The 20,275-nt window shown below is 38.5% G+C and overlaps 1 protein-coding gene across 7 annotated transcripts in view; it reads left to right on the top strand.

Annotated features, from left to right (window-relative positions):
* The window catches only part of NCKAP5 (NCK associated protein 5), a 1,221,671-nt gene that overhangs the window by 559,486 nt on the left and 641,910 nt on the right, over positions 1 to 20,275 (top strand). For all 7 annotated transcript variants that reach the window (XM_088828978.1, XM_088828971.1, XM_088828976.1 and 4 more), the window contains one exon: positions 16,978 to 17,041. In XM_088828978.1, the coding sequence (XP_088685104.1) occupies positions 16,978 to 17,041 (64 nt within the window). The remainder of the gene's footprint in view (positions 1 to 16,977; positions 17,042 to 20,275) is intronic.

Raw genomic sequence — 20,275 nt, 5'->3', positions numbered from 1 at the left:
TGGGTTGGGAAGATCCCCTGGAGTAGGAAATGGCACCCTACTCTGGTATTCTTGCTTGGAGAATTTTGTGGACAGAGGAGCCTGGTGGGCTGTAGTCCTTGGGGTCACAAAGAGTCGGCCACAATTGAGCACACATTCACACACACTAGAATTACATGGATAGCACAGCATTCAGATGAGAATGGGGCTTTGAGACCAAGAGTGTCTGCCTCCAAATCCTGACATCATCAATCACTACCTCCAAGAACTTTTAGCAGATAAATAATCTTTTTCTGCCTTATTTTCCTTATCTGTAGAATGGGGAAAACAATAGTGCCTACTTTTTGGTTAGGATGAAGATTAAATGAATTAATAACTAACATGCTTGGAATGTAATCACAACGTGAGTATTAATTATTGTTGTTATTACTCTTATTATCTAGTTTCTTAAATGTGACCAAAATTTGTTAAGAAATGATTCCTCACTTCTTCAACCACCTTCTGCCTTGAGGATGATGAGTGCTTGTCATTCTTCCAAAAATGCCTTTTTGTTGAATTTAAACTACTCACTACCTGACTTTCTCTTCTCTTGTTTTAAGATACGAAAGATGCCTTCATTTTTCAAATGTTTCTCTTTCTCGCCGTGATATTAAAACAGGTAATTTAAATGCTTAGATTTAATTACCTATAAACGGAAAGTTTACAGTAACCTGTTTTGACAGAATTAGTTTTATTGCCTGGTTGTTGTGCTATTATTATTCTTCAAAAACATCTGCTGTTGTTTGCATATGAGTTGTTTTCCTTTTTTCTAAAACACTTTTACTTCTGTTGAGAGTATCCTATATGGTCATATATCTGAGAAATTTTTTTCCCCACTAGGGTCTTAAGTCACATATATTATATGATTTCACAGATTGGTTTCTCAGACATTAGATTCTGTTTTTTCACCCATGTCGTCTTTTCCATCTAAAATTTCCCATTGTTGACTTTTTGCTGGCTGCTCAGTTCAGATGCTTATTGAATAGTATATGTAGTTGGCCACAGTTAGGTTATTTACAAAGAATATAGGGAAATATGAGCTTTTATTTTCTAGCTTGCCTACATTGGCATTCCTTTAAATGTGCCTTCCAAAGATACAAATTGTCTTGAAATGCTATTGTTGGTATTTTGAATAGACTTACTGATAATGGTGTAAGGGACAGGAGCTAGGGGGTGAAGATACACCCTGATTTTTTCATATCTTCTGAGAGTCTTCTCTCTAGTTTTAATATTATGTGTACTGTGTGAACATGTACAGAATGTTTCATAGTTAATAGTATTGCTAGGAATGTGCTCAATGTAAATTAAGTAATGGTGACAGTAGGGCTAGTAAGACAATATATAGAAAGCATAGTGAGAAATGTGCTCAATATAAATTTTTAAGTCACAGAGATAGTGGAAGGGTCAAGAGGATATGAAGAAAGCAAGGTATAGGCTCCATTCTAGCCCAGTATTTTAAAAGGAGTTAGTCCAATTAAAGTAAATGCAAAAATTATTAAATTAAGAAAAAGTATGATATCTGGTTGTTTAGTTTTGCCACAGGTCCAAGTAAAGATTAATTAGGAAATCTATAGAAACCATTTTCCAAAGAGAAGGAAACACATATTATCAACCCATAAAATAGACTGTTTTCTTCTCTGAGAACAGCTCCCAGCCCATATTAGTGAGGAGTATGTCTAAGAATGTGCTGGGTGACCTTGACCTCCAGGCCAAGGCCCATCAACTCAAAGGGTGTGCCCTACTCAAGCTGTGCCAATCAGGATCTTATTCCAGGGAATTTAAAATATGAAACTGGTGAGAAATAGAAACCAGAAGTTCCCAGAACTAAGCTCAAGCATTATGGCCACGCCTAATGAGAAGGTAAATCAATTCTGTACATGCTCCGGGTTCTGCCCTTTCTAGGGTTTGGTGGTGAAGTTGCTCCTAAAATACTATAATTTGTTCAGTAAAAAGATTCATCTTTCTTATGCTAGCTGGAGTTTGTTTCTGTTACAACCAGGAAAAACTATACTCATACATTTCCTATGAAAAGATTAGAGAAAGAAAAAAAAAAAGAATTTAATCAGGTTACAAAGCTCAATAATGAAAATTCTGAAAGTAAAGTAAGTGAACTAGGTTCTGATAGATTATGGATTCATTAATATGAACTGGCAGATGATCAAAGGTTCCAAAATTATTCTTCCTGAATGCTTCAGAGAAGGTTATTAAGTTGGATGGTTTATAAAAATCAGAAAATTAATAGTGGTTCTAAGGCTTGATAATGGCTTGTTGGGAGAGACTTACGTTAGTGGGAGCCTGATCATGGATTCTGTCTCTATACAGACCAGTTCCAGGTCTACACATGACTCCTAACTCCTTATTATCTGCCAGTGACCAGTGCACATCCCTGTAATGAGGGTGGCGGCCAGAGAGTGAGTTAAGTGTAGTTACAAGCGAGAAGGTGGCAGCCAGCGTAAATATGTTTGCAAATCATCCCCACTCTGAAAGACCAACTAAGTCAGTATTCCTATAATAGCACAAGGAGGCAGCACTTTATCTTATACTAGATAACACAGTAGCCTTTCAGTTCAGTTCAGTCGTTCAGTCATGTCTGACTCTTTGCGACCCCACGCATTGCAGCACGCCACGCTTCCCTGTCCTTCACTATAGCCCGGAGCTTGCTCAAACTCGTGTCCATCGAGTCTGTGATGCCATCCAATCATATCATCCTCTGTCACAGTAGTCTTAGTAAAAGCTATACAAAGATGAAAGAACTAAAAATGTCTTTGTGGCTAAGACAATGTATAGTTTTAGAAGTTTATTTTATTTTATTTTATTTTAAATTGATTTTATAGTTCATCACTATTAAAAAGACTTCTGCTTATCAAAAGTCATCATTAAGAAAATATGCAGGCAAACCACTGACAGAGAATCATATTTCTGATAAGAGATTTGATTTCAGGATATATAAAATACTTACACAACTCGTAAAACCTCATATGAAGTGTGCCATTTGAGTCATTCATATAGACTTCTTGAACTTCCTTGAGAAGTGGCATGGTAAAAGAAGTGAGTTTATTGGATGAGAAACAATAGGAACAACTTTGCAATAAATACTTTATAGTTCTATAGTCATAAATTCCTAGGTTTGCCTTCGGACTTATTATATAGCTCTTCAGTTCAGTTCAGTTCAGTCGCTCAGTCGTGTCCGACTCTCTGCGACCCCATGAATCACAGCACGCCAGGCCTCCCTGTTCATCACCAACTCCCAGAGTACACTCAAACTCATGTCCACAGAGTCGGTGATGCCATCCAGCCATCTCATTCTCCGTCGTCCCCTTCTCCTCCCGCCCCCAACCTTTCCCAGCATCAGAGTCCTTAGCTTGTCTAAATGTGACTACCATTTCCTCTATAAAGACCTCCTTGATTCTCTTGGTCAGAAGTACATACTCCTACTAAAACTATACGACACTTGCTTGGGGTGAAGTGAAGTCAAGTCGCTCAGTCGTGTCTGACTCTTTGTGACCCACTGGACTGTAGCCTACCAGGCTCCTCCGTCCATGGGATTCTCTAGACAAGAATACTGGAGTGGGTTGCCATTTCCTTCTCCAGGGATCTTCCCAACCCAGGGATCGAACCCGGGTCTCCTGCATTGGAGCGTGACGCTTTAACCTCTGAGCCACCAGGGAAGTCCGAAGCCATTATATTTTACTAAGTTATGTGTATATTTGCTTGTAGAGAGAGGGATTATGTCCAAACACATATACTTGGTAGATTTTATGTTAAAATTAAAGTGTATCTGAATATATTAATTTGTTAGGGCTGCCCTAACAAAGTACCACAAGCTCACTGGCTTAAATAACAGAAATGTTTTGTCTCATGGTACTGGAGGCTACAGATAAAAGATCAAGGTGTTGGCACAGTGCTTCCTCTGATTGTATCTGTTCCATGCCCTTTACCTAGCTTCTGGTTTTCTGGTAGTTCTTTGATTTATAGAAGAATCTTCATAATCTCTTTCTTTGTCTTCACATGGTATACTCTGTTTATACCCATCTTCAAATTTACCCCCCTTTTTAAAGGACTCCAGCCATATTGGATTAACTTGATTACCTCTGTAAAAACACTGCCTCCAATAAGGTCACATTCTGAGGTACTGGGAGTTGGGACTTCAACATATAAAGTCATTCAAATTTTTAGGGGGACACAGTTTAACTCATAACACTGAGACTCTGTTTTCTGAGACATGATGGTTTCTGACTACAGGGATTAAGCCTTACTTGTATCTGAGATCAGCAAGATGCTTCCAACATAGTATGTGCACGCTTAGTTTCTCAGTCCTGTCCAACTCTTTGTGACCCCATAGACTGTAGCCCACCAGGCTTCTCTGTCCATGGGATTTTCCAGGCAAGAATATTGGAGCAGGTTGCCATTTCCTCCTCCAGGGGATCTTCCCAACTCAAGTATTGAACTTGGGTCTTCTGCATCTCCTGCTTTGGCATGTGGATTCTTTACCACTGCACTACCTGGGAAGCCTCTTCCAAAACAATAGACATGACAGTATTTGTGGGACAAATCTATGGAATTGCTAATCCATTCTATGTGGCCACCACGTTGTTGAGCCAAATTAACCTTGTATGTGTAGCTCATTCCACAGATGAAGAAGGAGTACTTAGAGGATAGGCTGTGTTCTGTGTTGCAGCCTTACCATGGCTTTCTTCATTATCTCCAACTTAATTCCCGTAGGAACCCAAAAGCCTTATTTGTCTTGGTCTAGACAGATGGCTTTAGTCTGCTCACAGATACTGTCTTGGGACCTTCGTGAAAATAGAGACAGAATGAGATTTCAGGGCTATTGATAATTGAAAGCCATGAAAACCAAATTAATTGTCATATAAAGGCTTTTGTCTCACATACCCACAGGTATGTAATGCTCCTTAGGAGATAGTTAACGTGTGTTTTCTTTAAGAATTCTCTTTACATATTAAATGACACTACAGCTCCTTCCTTTTGAATGTTACTAAAATTGATGGACGGAAATCAAGCATTATTAATGAAGTTCTATTGTTTTTCCATTTTTTTCCTTAATTGACAGGCATAAAACAAACCTAGATGTATCTTTTTTAGTGGAATTTTAATATTAAAGGAAGAACTATGGGTGTAGTATATGAGAACGTACAAAAGTTCACATTTCTTAGAAAACTTAGAAGCCTAAGGAATCCTCATTCAGAAATCTAGGTTTTTCAGAATTGACAGATATTAAAGTTTAAAAAATTAAATAGCTCTTCAATGACTCATAAAGTGTGTCTCAAGAAGATCTTTTTTAAAGTCCTTAAACTTTGCTTAACATTCAAGAAAGAAGTTGTAGCAGAAGTTAAGACTCAAATTTCCTATATTAAATGGGGGGAGTTTTTTGTCGTATTATGTATATTAGATACACATTATGTTGAAGATCTTTGGAATTTTCTTCTGCCCCACAAAAAGAAGAGAATAAAATGGGGTTGTTTTAACTCAGTGTTGTGTTCAATAAAGTTAGTAGACCCTGTGTTTATAAAACATGTTGGGATGAAAGCATGTATTCTTCTAGTGAAAGCTAATAATTCTAAGTATTAGAAATACAGGAGAGAAACCCCAGAAATGTTTCTTCGCTGGTTCATCTCAAATGAGCAGAGTTCTGCAAGTGTGTTGTTAGTAGTAGAATTTACTATTGGCACATTTTGTTAAGCTCTGGGACATGGGACTAACTCTGATACTCAGTACAGATACTCAGAAGACAGCTTATGGTCTTGCCTCAAGTCCATAGTTTGTCTTTGCCCTGAAGCATGATCTTTCATTCATTGAGGATGTGTCTGTGCCTCTGACACACAAAGACCTTGAAGTCCTACTTGCATGGGTCTTAACACCCAGTGGAGGTGAGAAACTGGTAAGCAATAAGGATACAGTGGGTGGAACGAGTGGCTGTATGGATGAATTAGTGAACCACTGAATGAACATGTAGGTATCATTTGAGACACCATTTTTGAGAATGGAAGAACGTTCATTGTAGAACAGTTTTTTTTATCTTTATATTATAGTTGATTAACAGTGTTGTGTTAACTTCAGGTGTACATCAAAGTGATTCAGTAATACATATACACGTACCTATTCTTCAAAGTCTAAAATACTTACGTGATGTCTTATTTAGAGAACTTTTAGCAAATTCTCAAGAAATTTAGCAAGTTGGAAAAAAAATTGATAGCACTTCAGAAAGCACCATGAGGAACAGCATGTGGATAGAAGACCTTCAGGAATTCAGGCAAATGAAATTATAGTGTGCATTTGTTTTTACTTTTGATCTCTGTATTCCAATATATTGAATTCTCTAAAAAGTGTGTTAATTTTTTTTTTTTTTTTTGGTAGAAAGGGAATTTGGTTAATTAGCAAAACACACTGTTACTACACTGCCTCTCTCTCTCTCGCTCTCAAAGTCAGTGGGTGTGTATGCTGCCTTAAGTTTTGGTGCCCCAGATCGTTTAAGGTCACCAATTTAGAACCACTCTCAACTTACTGCCTTTTATGCATTGTGGATTTTAACTGAGTCCTCTGAAATATGGAAAAAAGGGTGATTTTTGGTATGTAAAAGTGTTGGGGTGAACACTGACATTATGTATTGGAAAGAGTTGTACAAACATTTCTTTCATCTGGGTTATAGCTCCCAAAGTTTCTCTTAAGTCTCCTCTCGCTCTGAATATCCAAGTGGATGAGTAATTAAATGATCTGTTTTGGAAGGCTAATTAATTTAACCATTACTTAGGGCCTGTGCATCTCCCCATCTGCCCACTCCACAGGCGCACCTGGCACTCGGCATTGTCCTGCCTCTGTGGCCGATGCCTCCCTAGGCCGCCTGTGTGTGTGCAGAGAATGGTTCTAGGTCTCCTGGGGGGGCAGACCTGCTCTCCTCTTTCTCTCACACACATGCTCTTATCCGTGGGGCCCATTCAGAAATGGGAAGGCGGATAACTTATTGAAACTTTTCTCCAAGAATTTAGAGTGTGACTCTCTGCCCCAAGGTATAAATGATAGGAATCGTTTACCTCATTTCCCTTTGGGCACTTGGTGAGATCTTTGTAGGGAAAAATGGGTCGGGGGGATGTTAACTGGAACAAAATGTGTGCCTGAGCATAGGCTTATGTGGGGAATATCATTAGTATTTTTCTTCTACTCTGCCAGAAATGTAGGTTCATAGTTCTTGGTCAGTATGTCCTTGAAAAGTTTGATCAGAAATTTTCCTATTGATTGCCCTTCAAGTAGTCAGGAAAGTTTTATCCTTAAAGATCCCCATTCAGTTCAGTTCAGTTCAGTCACTCAGTCGTGTCCGACTATTTGCTACCCCATGAATCACAGCACTCCAGGCCTCCCTGTCCATCATTATTTCTCGCATTATTGTGATACTGACAAGGGTTCTTGGCCTCCTTAATCAATAGAAATTGATCAGAGGTCAGACAGGAAATTCAGGCAAGGCTTTATTGGGGCCGCTGGTGTAGTTATGGGGGCCAGAGCTTGGAGAAGCAACAGGTTCTCTTCCTCACTCACTCCCAGATCTGGGAGACAAGCTGGTTCCTTATATTTGGTGAAGGTAGAGGTATATCCAGGAGTCCAGTGGAGGGGTGGCTTAGGTGGTTTACCCACTGCATTGGTGGTGGTATGTTCAGAGGGCATGCAGTGCCCTGCCTTTGCTCCCTGCTCCTCAGAAGTGGCAGTTGGGTTTTTTTTGGTCTCTTTGTATCTTGTTGTCCATGATTTGCTTCACTTGCACATGCACACAGTTATTTTTAGTCCCTTATAGTTTCTTTGTATTTTGTTGCTGGAGGAGATGTTCTTCCAGGTGCATGCCTTTTAGCAAAGGGTCTCAGGTCCAGCCTGTTTGAATTGGTGATTCCTTTTCTAGCAGTAGAGGCAGTGTTTTATAGCTGATGGTAAATAGAGAGGCACAAGTTCTAGCAAATGAGATTTTAGCTACATAAATATTCATTACTATTTTGCAAATATAGAAATACCTGTGTGGTTGTATTTGAAGTAAAGAGCTAGGGCACAGTGGGCATGTTTTCCAGACTACTTGAGCCTTAGGTTGCCCAGGGAAGGTAGGCGTCCCTGTACATCAAGAACACTCAGACTGTGGGCTGGGGGCTCCAGGGGCCCTACAACTTTTTCAAGAATTCAGAGTTCAAAGCTGTTTTTATAAGAATATTAATGTTATTTGTCTTTTTCACTCTCATGGGTGTACAGTGGTTTGCCAGAGGCTACTCAGTGTGGAACACTGCAACATCCTGAATGCAGAAGTAGTTATGGGAATCCAGATGTCGTTTTTTGTTAGGCAGACATGGAAGGCATTAGCAAAACTAAAAACACTGCCATTCTTTATACTAATTTTAGTTTTCTGTATAGTTGTATTTCATAATTACATATTATTTATCTATAATGAAATTATTTTTTCAAATAGATTAGTATATGTAGTATACATATTATACTATAAATTAATATATGTTTAAAGTCTTTTAATTTTGAATATGGTAAACACTGGTAGGTATAACCTACATAAATTAAAGCTCTTTGGAGTCCTAATATTTTTTCAGAGTATAAAAAGTTTCTAAAAAAGTTTGAGAATCATTGTTCTGTGTCCTGTTGATGATAGTAATACCTAACTCATGGGATTGAAGTTGCAATATTTCATGTATTTAGAACTGTGCTTGACATACTAACTGTTCAATAAATATTAACTTAATATTATTTTTTATAATTGTGATATGGTATATTGGAATGGAAAAGGCTGAAGAAGTCGATTGAGTTTCTCTGGGAGGAAGAAAAAAACCTGGATAACATCATTGTCTAAAGGGGCAAAACTTGGAGCTGAAGTCCAGTACCATCACCTGAAAAACTTAAGGAATTTAATAGTGCAATCAAGATCTGTAATAGGCATTCTTAATAACTAAAATACTTGTGGAAACAGACTTGTTTTTCTATATGACTTGCCGCTAAAAAAGCATGAAACTTGGAAAATAATTTTCTTAGAAATAGGAGAATGCACCTATCCATTTAAAGGCAGACAAATTTCTATTTTTTTAAAAAGTCATTACCTAACATTTATTTTAAAAACCAACTTTTAAGAATGCAGTACTTTTTAATACCCTGCACTCATGTTATGCTCATGCACCTTATGACACAGCTTAGCTATGCTCTCTGTTATACCCTGAGCTCTCTGAATTTGGAACCATCTTATTTATCTTTATTTCCCAGTGCCTAGTATCAGGCCAGGCCTAGAGTAAACTCACAGTAAATGTTTGCTGAATGAATTAATATTTCCATCATTGGATTGCTATACATAATCAGCAGAATATTCCAAATAAAATAGGGATAGATATATACATTATATAATACATAAAATAACTGAGTTTAAATACTTTAAAATATAGGAGTTTATCCTCACAACCAAAATGAACATGAAGCTACAGTTTGGTGGGATAGTAGAAGATTCTTAAATATCACAGTATCTTTCTTACAGTAAAGGAAATGGACTTTAGGTTTGTAAGCTGCTCAGTAATATTTTTTTTAAATACATATGTGAACATGCTTAATTGTTATACTTTATTTTTCTAGAAGAGTCAAGTAGAAATAGCACAGATTAACTGGAAATTTGGTGAAAACACACAAAGTACTTACTGTATTGATAGCTTGCTGGATGTGCATTTCGATCTGCACCTTTAAAATGTGTCGTGTATATAGCCGGTTTGGGTAATTGTCCACACTCACATTGAGTATTAACCAGTGCTGCCCCTTCCTTCAGGGCAGTGTCACAGGGGTACCATCTGCTTGGTGGAGAGCAAGCCTGAACAGTGGCATCATTCCTACATATTCAGGATGGATGCAGGGCTTCCTTGCAAATGGCAGCAGAACACCACTGACTTGTCTCCAGACAGGGCAGCCTACCCCACTCCTGCAACAGATGGCTGTTCAGTGCCCTGAAGTTTGAGGTCTCCACACATCAAAAACTGAATACAGTCCTGCTTCGCAAGCTGCTTTCTCTTTGGGGAACATTTTTCTAAACATCCAAACCTTGCAGGTCTTTTCTGGATTTTACAAATGCCAACATCCTGTTAATATTGATATCACTGTAGACAATCTTTCTGTGGCTTAACTTGCAGATGTATTAGTGGTATTCTGAAGGTTTGTGGTTCACATATATAATTTTGTTGTTGTTTATTACAATCTTTAGATGAGATTGTCTGGGGCTGCAATGAAGGATTTATAAACCTGGGACTAATTCAGTATTTGGGTATAAACTTGAATAAAAATGTAGCTCTGTTTCATCCTTCTTGGAGAGAAAAGTTCTCTTTGCATTTAACTGAAGGAGAAGTGAGTGTTGTGATCTCTTTTGTTTTATTGTTTGTTTATTTTTTATATCCTTCTTTTATCCCTGTTCTATAAATAAGGGGCCACAGCTCTTGATAAAATATCTCTGGACTTTTGTCTTGCAATCATAAACTCAATATTCTCTTCATAATGAGTTACTGGCTTTGCTACAAACACAAAACAAAACAGAGATGCATTGCAAAAGCACAGTTGTCAATTTTTAGCAGATAAACTAAGACCTTCAAATAGGAACCAGAGTATTCGGGAGTGGGTTTAATTTGCCTTGGGTAGCCTGCAAGTTAGGGATTCTTTATTTCTTTACAGCTTTTTATTTACAAAGCTGTTTTTAAGAACCCTGAATTTACATGAAAAAGATGCTGGTCCCAGTTGGTTCCATACATATATTGGGACCATGGGAATTTGAAGATACGGCTTGCCAAGGGGCAACTACACCAAGTGCAAATGAGAGTACAGTTAAAAAAAAAGACCAATTTAAGTTTTAATATTTTAAGTTCATAATTTGAGCCCAGAAACATTAACATCTAGAAATCCTAAGAATTTTATCATAGATCATTTCACCCATTCAACAACTCTGTTAATTTCTTAATTTTAATAAAAAGACAACCCTTCTTTCATGCACAAAAAATACAATTCCTGCTGGGAAAAACTCCTGCTGACATAAAGTGTACATACATGAAATACTAAAAGCTTGAAAGATTTAGGGAATACAAAAATACGGAACCTCAAGACCCTTTTTGGTGAGTTTTAGCCTTGAAACCCTCTTTTCAAAGGAAATATGATTCAGAGCCTTACTACATGAGATAGCTCCTAGGACATAAAATTGGGGTTCCCTTGCTGTAGTGTGATTTAGCTGCCACTGGTCTTGCCAACCCACCCCATAGAAGACACTGGGCTTTTATTGGGCGGGAGGAGAAGGGGACAACGGAGAATGAGATGGCTGGATGGCATCACTGACTCTGTGGACATGAGTTTGAGTGTACTCCGGGAGTTGATGATGGACAGGGAGGCCTGGCGTGCTGTGATTCATGGGGTCGTGGAGAGTCGGACACGACTGAGCGACTGAACTGAACTGAACTTAGTAATATTTGTTCCAAGACATTATATATATTGTGTTTCCTGAACAAATGAGCATTACAGAGCATGGGCCCAAAGAGGCACTTGTATTTGTTTTTCATGAAAATTCTCCTTCACTACCAGGATGCTTTGAATGAGAGTAGTTCCCATAAACTAGACTAAAGTGAGTTTCCAACTTGTAAATGAAGACAACCAGGGAGCAAGGCTAGGGACGGGAATTGTCTTTCCTGTGACTCAGACTACTCGGAGATTCTCTATGTTTGCATCACACAATTCCACATGGCTGTTTGAAAGTAGGCATATGTCTTCACATGTTTTTGTTCACTTGCCAAATCACGTTCAACTCTATGACACAGTAGACTGCAGCACACCAGTCAGCACACCAGAACCTTTATCAAGTTTAGTAAAAGGGCGTTGCAAGTAAAAGGGCGTTCTACCAGGCTTTCGTGTCCATCAGTAACTCCTGGAGCTTGTTCAGACTAATGTCCATTGAGTCAGTGGTGCCATCCAACCATCTCATCCTCTGTCGTCTCCTTCTTCTCCTGCCTTCAATCTTTTCCAGCATCAGGGTCTTTTCCAGTTAGTCTCATCATAGTCAAAGTTTTGGAGCTTCAATATCAGTCCTTCCAATGAATATTCAGGACTGATTTCCTTTAGGATTGACTGGTTTGATCTCCTTGCAGTCCAAGGGACTCTGAAGAGTCTTCTTCAACTCCACAGTTCAAAAGCATCAGTTTTTGGTGCTGAGCTTTCTTTATGGACCAATTCTCACATCTATACATGTCTACTGAAAAAAAACCATAGCTTTGACTAGACAGAGCTTTCTCGGTAAAGTAATATCTCTGCTTTTTAATATGCTGTCAAGGTCAGTCATAGCTTTTCTTCTAGAAAGCAAGCATCTTTTAATTTCAAGGCTGCAGTCACCATCTGCAGTGATTTTGGAGCCTAAGAAAATAAAGTCTGTCACTGTTTCCATTGTTTCCCCATTTATTTGTCATGAAGTGATGGGACTAAATGCCATGATCTTTGTTTTTTGAATGTTGAGTTTTAAGCCAGCTTTTTCACTCTCCTCTTTCACTTTCATCAAGAGGATCTTTAGTTCCTCTTCAATTTCTGGCATAAGGGTGGTGTCATCTGCATATCTGAGGTTGTTGATATTTCTCTTGGCAATCTTGATTCTAGCTTGTGTTTTATCCAGCCCAGCATTTCGCATGATATACTCTGCATATAAATTAAGTAAGCAGGGTGACAATATACAGCCTTAACATACTTCTTTCCCAGTTTGCAACCAGTCCATTTTTCCATGTCTGGTCCTAAGTGTTGCTTCTTGATCTGCATACAGATTTCTCAGGAGGCAGGTCAGGTGGTCTCGTATTCCCACCTCTTGAAGAATTTTCCACAGTTTGTTGTGATCTACACAGTCAAAGGCTTTGATACAGTCAATAAAGCAGAAGTAGATGTTTTTATGGAATTCTCTTGCTTTTTCTGTGATCCAGCGGATGTTGGCAATTTGATCTCTGGTTCCTCTGCCTTTTCTAAATCCAGAGTGAACATATGGAAGTTCTTGGTTATAGTATTGTTGAATCCTGGCTTGGAGAATTTTGAGCATTACTTTGCTAGTGTGTGAGATGAGTACAGTCATGCAGTAGTTTGAGCATTCTTTGGCTTTGCCTTTCTTTGGGATTGGAATGAAAACTGTCCTTTTCCATTCCTGTGACCACCGCTGAGTTTTTCAAATTTTCTGGCATACTGAGTGCAGCACTTTCATAGCATCGTCTTTTAGAATTTGAAATAACTCAGCTGAAATTCCATCAATTCCACTAAATTTGTTTGTAGTGATGCTTCCTAAGGCCCACTTGACTTCTCACTCCAGGATGCCTGACTCTAGCTGAGTGATCACACCAACGTGGTTATCTGGGTCATTAAGCTCTTTTTTGTATAATTCTTCTGTGCATTTTTGCCACCTCTTCTTAATACCCTCTGCTTCTGTTAGGTCCGTACCATTTCTGTCCTTTATTGTGCCCATCTTTGTATGAAATTTTCCCTTGGTATCTCTAATTTTCTTGAAGAGATCTCTAATCTTTCCCATTATATTGTTTTCCTGTATTTCTTTGCATTGATCACTTAGGAAGGCTTTCTTATTTAGAGTAAAAGATACACTAAATTAATAATCAAGGGAAATATAATACAGTATAGATTAGAATGTAGACTAGAAGTTAAATGTTTCCATATTCAGTACACAGACAAAGCAATGAGTTCAGGTACTGTTATATTAACTTAATTATCATCATAAGCATCAGAGTAGCTTCAGGGTTCTCTTTATTTAGTTTCATGGTGTTATATATTCCAGTGAGAAATAATTTATTGATTATTTTGGTAAAATTTGTGAGTGTGATATTAAGTTTTTGTATCACATGAATGAGGTGTGTGTCATATAAAATCTTTAATTGCTCTACACAGTGTTTTGTAGTGTAGCAGTCTTTTATTACAAGTCTTATATTACATTTATTCCCTAAGTATTTTATTATAAATTCTTTAAATTTGATTTTCCAATTGTGTGATGCTTGTACATAAAAACACAATTCATTTTTGTATATTCACTTGTATCCTGTGACTTTGCTAAATTTTGTATTGTTTTGTAAATTCCTTGGGATTTTCTATTTGTAACATTATGTTGTCTGTGAATACAGACAATTTTTACCTCTTTCTATTTGATAAAAGTTGAAAAGAAATGGAAGCAGTGACAGATTTTATTTTCTTGGACTCTGAAATCACTGAGGATGGTGAGCGCAACCATGAAATTAAAAGATGCTTGCTCCTTAGAAAGAAAGCTGTGATGAACCTAGACAGTGTATTATAAAGCAGAGACATCATTTGCCAACAAATGTCCATACAATCGAAGCTATGTTTTTTCCAGTAGTCATGTATGGATGTGAGAGTTGGACCATAAAGAAGGCTGAGTGCTAAAGAATTGATGCTTTATAATTGTGGTGCTGGAAAAGACCCTTGAGAGTCCCTTGGGCAACAGTGAGATCAAACCAGTCAATCCTAAAGGAAATCAATGCTAAATATTCGTTGGAAGGACTATTGCTTAAGCTCCAGTACTTTGGCCACCTGATGCAAAGAGCTCGACTCATTGGAAAGGACCCTGATGCTGGGAAAGATCGAAAGCAAAAGGAGAAGGGGGCAACAGAGCATGACATGGTTAAATAGTATCACCAAATCAATGGATAGGAATTTGAGCAAACTCCAGCAGATAATGGAGGACAGAGGAGCCTGGCACGCTATAGTCCATGGTTTGCAAAGAGTGAGACATTGCTGCTGCTGCTGCTGCGTCACTTCAGTCATGTCCGACTCTGTGTGACTCCATAGATGGAAGCCTACTTAGCGACTAAACAGCAAAACCAAATTTGATAATTGTATCTTTAATTTCTTTTTCTTACTTTATCAAACAGGTCGAGTTATGCCATATTTGAACTTCAATAAATGAAATAAATTAGCTTTATATTCATCTACATTTTCTCCTTTCACCCATTATTGTTGTGTTGAAGTCTTGATTATTCTTTCTCAGTACTTTATGATATTTTAATTTGTAACTGTGTTCAGGTTTATCCATTCTGCTGTTAACGGGTATGTGCATTTTCAGTTTAATGGTGTTATGAGTAGTCCTTCTATGAACAATCTAGTACAATGTCTTTTAGTGAATATATATTTCAGTTGGGTTTATACCTCAGAGTGGACTTACTGAGTCATAGACTACTAATGTAATCTTCTCCATTCTTTTGGGCTCATGCGTATTTACCAAGTGTTTAATTTTCTTATTAAACCAGAAATCTGTCACAGTCTTCTCTTTCAATTCTCTGCTCCTGCTCATCTGGTCTTGGATCAGAAAACACGTGTAGGCTCTTTGCCTGGCTAACCTCAAAAAGGGGCACATGACCCCGTCTCTTTCTGGCTTCTTCCCACCTACTTTGTTGTCCATCTCATAGATTATAAGTACAGGTGCTGCCCTTGGCTCCCAAAACTTTATCCCTCTAAAGTCTCCTGATTCTAGTTTTCCTCCTTCTAGTTTGTATCTTTAGGTGTTTATTCAGAGAGAGAAATATTCCTACTACAAAGTCAGTCTACTTTGTGTGAAAGTGTTAGTTGTTCAGCTGTGTCCGATTCTTTTGCGATCCCATGGACTATATCCTGCCAGGCTCCTCTGTCTAAGGAATTCTACAGGCAAGAAAACTGGAGTGGGTAACCATTCCCTTCTATAGGGGATCTTCCCAACCCAGGTATTGAACCTGGGTCTCCCATATTGTATTCTTTACCATATGAACCACCAGGGAAGCCCATAACCAAACTAAAATGCATGCCTTCTTGACAGTCTTGAGCATTTCAAATACATAAATGGTTAGAGAGGGAGAAATCCTTACCCTGATCTTGGATTCAGGTTGCTTCTTTGCATGTGGCTGATCCTGTGTAGAGGGAAAGCAGAGGGCTGAAATAGCTTTCAAATTGAAGGCAGTAGAGGATTTCAGGGAAGATCCTTGCTAGAACTAAGACTTGAGAATTACTGGAAGAGTTCATTACCCCTACTTCATCTATCAACTTTTTAAGAATAATTGAAATGCTGGCCAAAATGAAGATACCTGTCACCTTACAGAAGTGTTTTTAAAATTTTGGCGACTATTAGATTTTTTTATAAGTGAAATCAGAATATCAATTATAAAGGATACAAAGCTCTTAGAAATAGCTCCCTGTTGTTAATTAAAAAATACTTAAATAATCTGATTTTTAGTTTCACATTTTCATATTTCCTAGATCCTGAAAAATGACGTGCAGAATTTTAAAGTAGGTTTTGAACTAAGGAAAACCTAAAATTTGGTTGTGATATTACTATTTACCAGCTGGGGGCTTCATATATTATTTAGCCTCTTAGCCTCATTTCTACATGTATGAAATGGAGATAATAAAGCCTATTACTATTATAGAGTTGTTTCAGTCTCATATGAAATCAGCTAAAATGGCCAGCACTGTTCCTGTTATGTATCAAGCCTACCAAGGATTTTCTGTTTTTATTTCAAGAATGGTACCAGGTTATATTTTGTTTGCTTTTCAAATTCAATTATCTACATAGGGCAACAAAAGAAATAGAAATGATTAAAACTATTTGTGAGCAAAGTTGATACAGAAAGGAAAACTGAAATATTTTAGCCATGGAGAATTTATAAGTGATACATGTTCATGAACTTAAAGGGAAGCTTTGAGTTGGCATATAGCATTTATTTGGCTATTACAAAAATGCAAGGCAAAATATCTCTTTCATGACACGCAGTGAAAACAATGCACTCGTGACCAATCACTTTAAATATTTATAGAAAGTTTAGTGGAGGAAGTGAGCTAAACCAAGGAGGGGGTTTTCCTGGAGACGGCAAAAGGATGTTTCGAAGCCATGCCAGTGTCCCTCTGCCCTGAGAAGGATGATCAACTAATCATGTACTTTTGCTTCTCCAGGGAGAAGTTGGCTGTGGCCCGACTGCAGAGAGAAGTTGCCCAGAGAAGAAGTGAGGGGGCCATGGTAAGTCCTGGCTGGTCTGTCCCAATTCCCAACCTCCTTTCCGGAGGTCTCTGGCTTGAAAGGCATTTTGTCTCATTAAGGATTTCAAAGGAAAATATGTGCTTGCAGCAAACTGAATGCTACATTGGTAAATAATATGTTTATATTGCAGTTTAAACAGATCTGCCATTTGCTAAGAGAGCAGGAAATATTAATTGGGAAAAATAACTCTTTGAGGGCTTTAAGGAGGATGTTAAACTGTTCAAAAGGTTGTCGGCTTTATTTCCTAAAGGTCTATTAGATGCTTCGGTTTCCAGCTGGGAGCATAGTGCCCCTAAAGGAGCAATCTCAGATTCTCAGATAAGGAGAGTGCAGTTTAATTCAAGCCTGTCAGTTCTACAAACCTGGAAAAAAAAAAAAGGAAAAACACCTCAGAAACAAAACAAAAGAACACTCAGAAGTTTGCTAATTGTTGTTTACCGTCTTCTTTCTCTGAACTCTTTGAGGTGTATTTCTCCCTGTCCATTTCAGTATGTGCTACTTAGGAAACTGATGTTTCCTTGTGTTTTAATTGTACTAAAAATCAATATAGGTGTTTTGGTCCAGGCAACTTCATTTTATATACTTTTTTTGCCAAAGTATCTGCCTGTGTGTCCCTCTAAATTCAGAGACGACTGTCGGGGGACCTGGAAAATGGACTTGCGTGGATTCACTGCTGCTGTTACCTCTGAGAAGAGAAATCTGACACCAGATGATTTTTTTCGCCCCCACTGATAACAAAACAGTGGCGTGTGTTCAATTTCTCAACCAATGTTTTTTTTTTTTTTAAAAAAGAGAAGCCACACATTTTCAAACCCTGAAAGCTGCTTCCATTTGATTTCATGAGAGTTAATTGGCAATTCATTTGCTGAAAAGAGTAAGGAACTTATGAAATAAGCTGGCCTTGAACTTCTCTCCAGAGGGCAGGCAAAGGTCTGAACAAGAGGCTGAATGTTCAGTGGGTTCTGGAAGTTTTGGTGGCCCTTGAACATAGTAAAATACTTAGGGAGGTGATCACATTGCTTGCTCTGCTAGTGATCTCAAGGCAAAGAGAATCTTGACAATATGATCTCTGAACAATGATATGGGAATAATTTGGAGAAAATGAAAGTTTAGTTACATGGTGAATTGAAAATGTTCAATCTGGACTTACACTGCATTGCACAATGTTTCTCAGATAGGTCACTTTGTAATAGTTCCATCTTTGTTCAGGCTGGCTCCTGTTCAGTACTTCTTCAGCTATGTTCAAAGTGAAGGTGAAGCAGTGACAGCTTTTCTAGGCCTGTTTCTTCATCTTTAAAATGAGGAGGTTGGGATTGTACGGTTCCATTAGCTTAGTGAATCATGTGAATGAGCATTTGCTCATGTGAAGTTTTTATAATGAGAAGGTTTTTCTGGTATATTATTTAAGCTCATAAGATCAGACCCCTAAAGAATTTATCTTTCTGAATCTGAAAGTAAATGAACCTGGGTTGAAATTGTCTCAGATAACTGTCTAGTTTTTTTTTGTAAAATGAAGCCCCCTTTTAAAACATTATAGAGGTTATTGTTCAGTGTAGGAAATACCCAGAGAATCAGTTCAGTTCAGTCACTCAGTTGTGTCTGACTCTTTGTGACCCCGTGGACTGCAGCATGCCACACTTCCCTGTCCATCACCAACTCCCGGAGCTTACTCAGACTCATATCCATCGAGTTGGTGATGCCATCCAACCATCTTATCCTCTGTCATCCCCTTCTCCTCCTGCCTTCAATCTTTCTCAGTATCAGGGTCTTTTCCAGTGAGTTAGTTCTTTGCATCAGGTGGCCAAAGTATTGGAGCTTCAGCATCAGTCCATCCAATGAATATCCAGGACTGATTTCCTTTATGATTGACTGGTTTGATCTCCCTGCAGTCCGAGGGACTCTCGAGAGCCTTCTCCAACACCACAGTTCAAAAGCATCAATTTGTCTGTGCTCAACTTTCTTTATAGTCCAACTCTCACATCCATACATGACTACCGGAAAAATCATAGCTTTGACTAGACGGGCCTTTGTTACCAAAGTAATGTCTGTTTTTTAATATACTGTCTGTATTGGTCTGGAGAAGGAAATGGTAACCCACTCCAGTATTCTTGCCTGGAGAATCCCATGGATGGAGAAGCCTGGTGGGCTACAGTCCACGGGGTCGCAAAGAGTTGGACACAACTGAGTGACTGAACAGAACATATTGGTCATAAATTTTCCAAGGAGCAAGCATCTCTTAATTTCAAGGCTTCACTCACCATTTGCAGTTGTTTTGGAGCCCAACAAATCAAAGACCACTCTGGTTGCTCAAAAGGCAACTTTGGAGAAGTTACCTGTGATTTTATTACTCTTATTTATGTATTGATTGATGTAGCAAACAAATTATGGAGCACCTCACCCTTATCCTACCCAGCTGTATTATAGGCACTGGGGAAGTATTGGTGGGAAAACAAGCAAACAGGTACGTATCTGAGAGCATACATTCTAGTGGTTGGAGAACAGCAGTTTGATGGAATTACTGATAGATGGTGGAAGCAGCTATGAAAAAACAAGATCAGGGTAAAGGAAAGTAGCATGCCAGAGGATCAGCATGAGTGTTCTTAGTAGTGTATCACTGAAAAGTTAACATGTGAGCAACATTTGAGGAGGAGAAGGCGTGAATCATGATAGTATCTGCTGATGGAGAATGTTCCTAGTGGGGAGGTGAGCAAGTACAAAGGCCTGGGTTGCCTGAGGAACAGCATGGAGGAACAGGGTGGCTAGAGGGCAGTGAGGGAGTGGCTGATGGTAAACCAGGAATCAGAGAAGTGATGGAGGCAGAGGGGTACATCCTGAGCGTTCCCAGAGATCTCCGGCTCATGCCCTGAGTGATGGGACCCATTGGCAGGCTTTGAGTGAGTGCCCTTATCCAATCTGATTTACTACTATTCATGTGATATTTCCCCCATTCCATAGTTTATCACATCTCAGTGCTTTAGAGACACCTAAGCCCTGATTTTTATTAGTGTTCTTTATTTTGCTTTTTCTCAGTATTTCCCCCCCTCTCCTTACCTAGTCAACCCCCTCTGAGTTTTCAACTTAATTATATGCTTCAGTTTTTCTGCTCCAAGGAGTCATTTATTTCTGAAGTCCTGATTCTCTCAGTATCTGACAGCTCCTAAAACCAGGCAGTTCTATTAATCTTCTAAATTTAATTCTTGCTGTTACAAGTCC

The sequence above is a fragment of the Moschus berezovskii genome, chromosome 2 (assembly GCF_049115385.1).
Source record: "Moschus berezovskii isolate FMDL1 chromosome 2, NW_MosBer_1.0, whole genome shotgun sequence".
Classification (NCBI taxonomy): domain Eukaryota; kingdom Metazoa; phylum Chordata; class Mammalia; order Artiodactyla; family Moschidae; genus Moschus; species Moschus berezovskii.
This window is presented reverse-complemented; position numbering and strand designations above follow the sequence as displayed.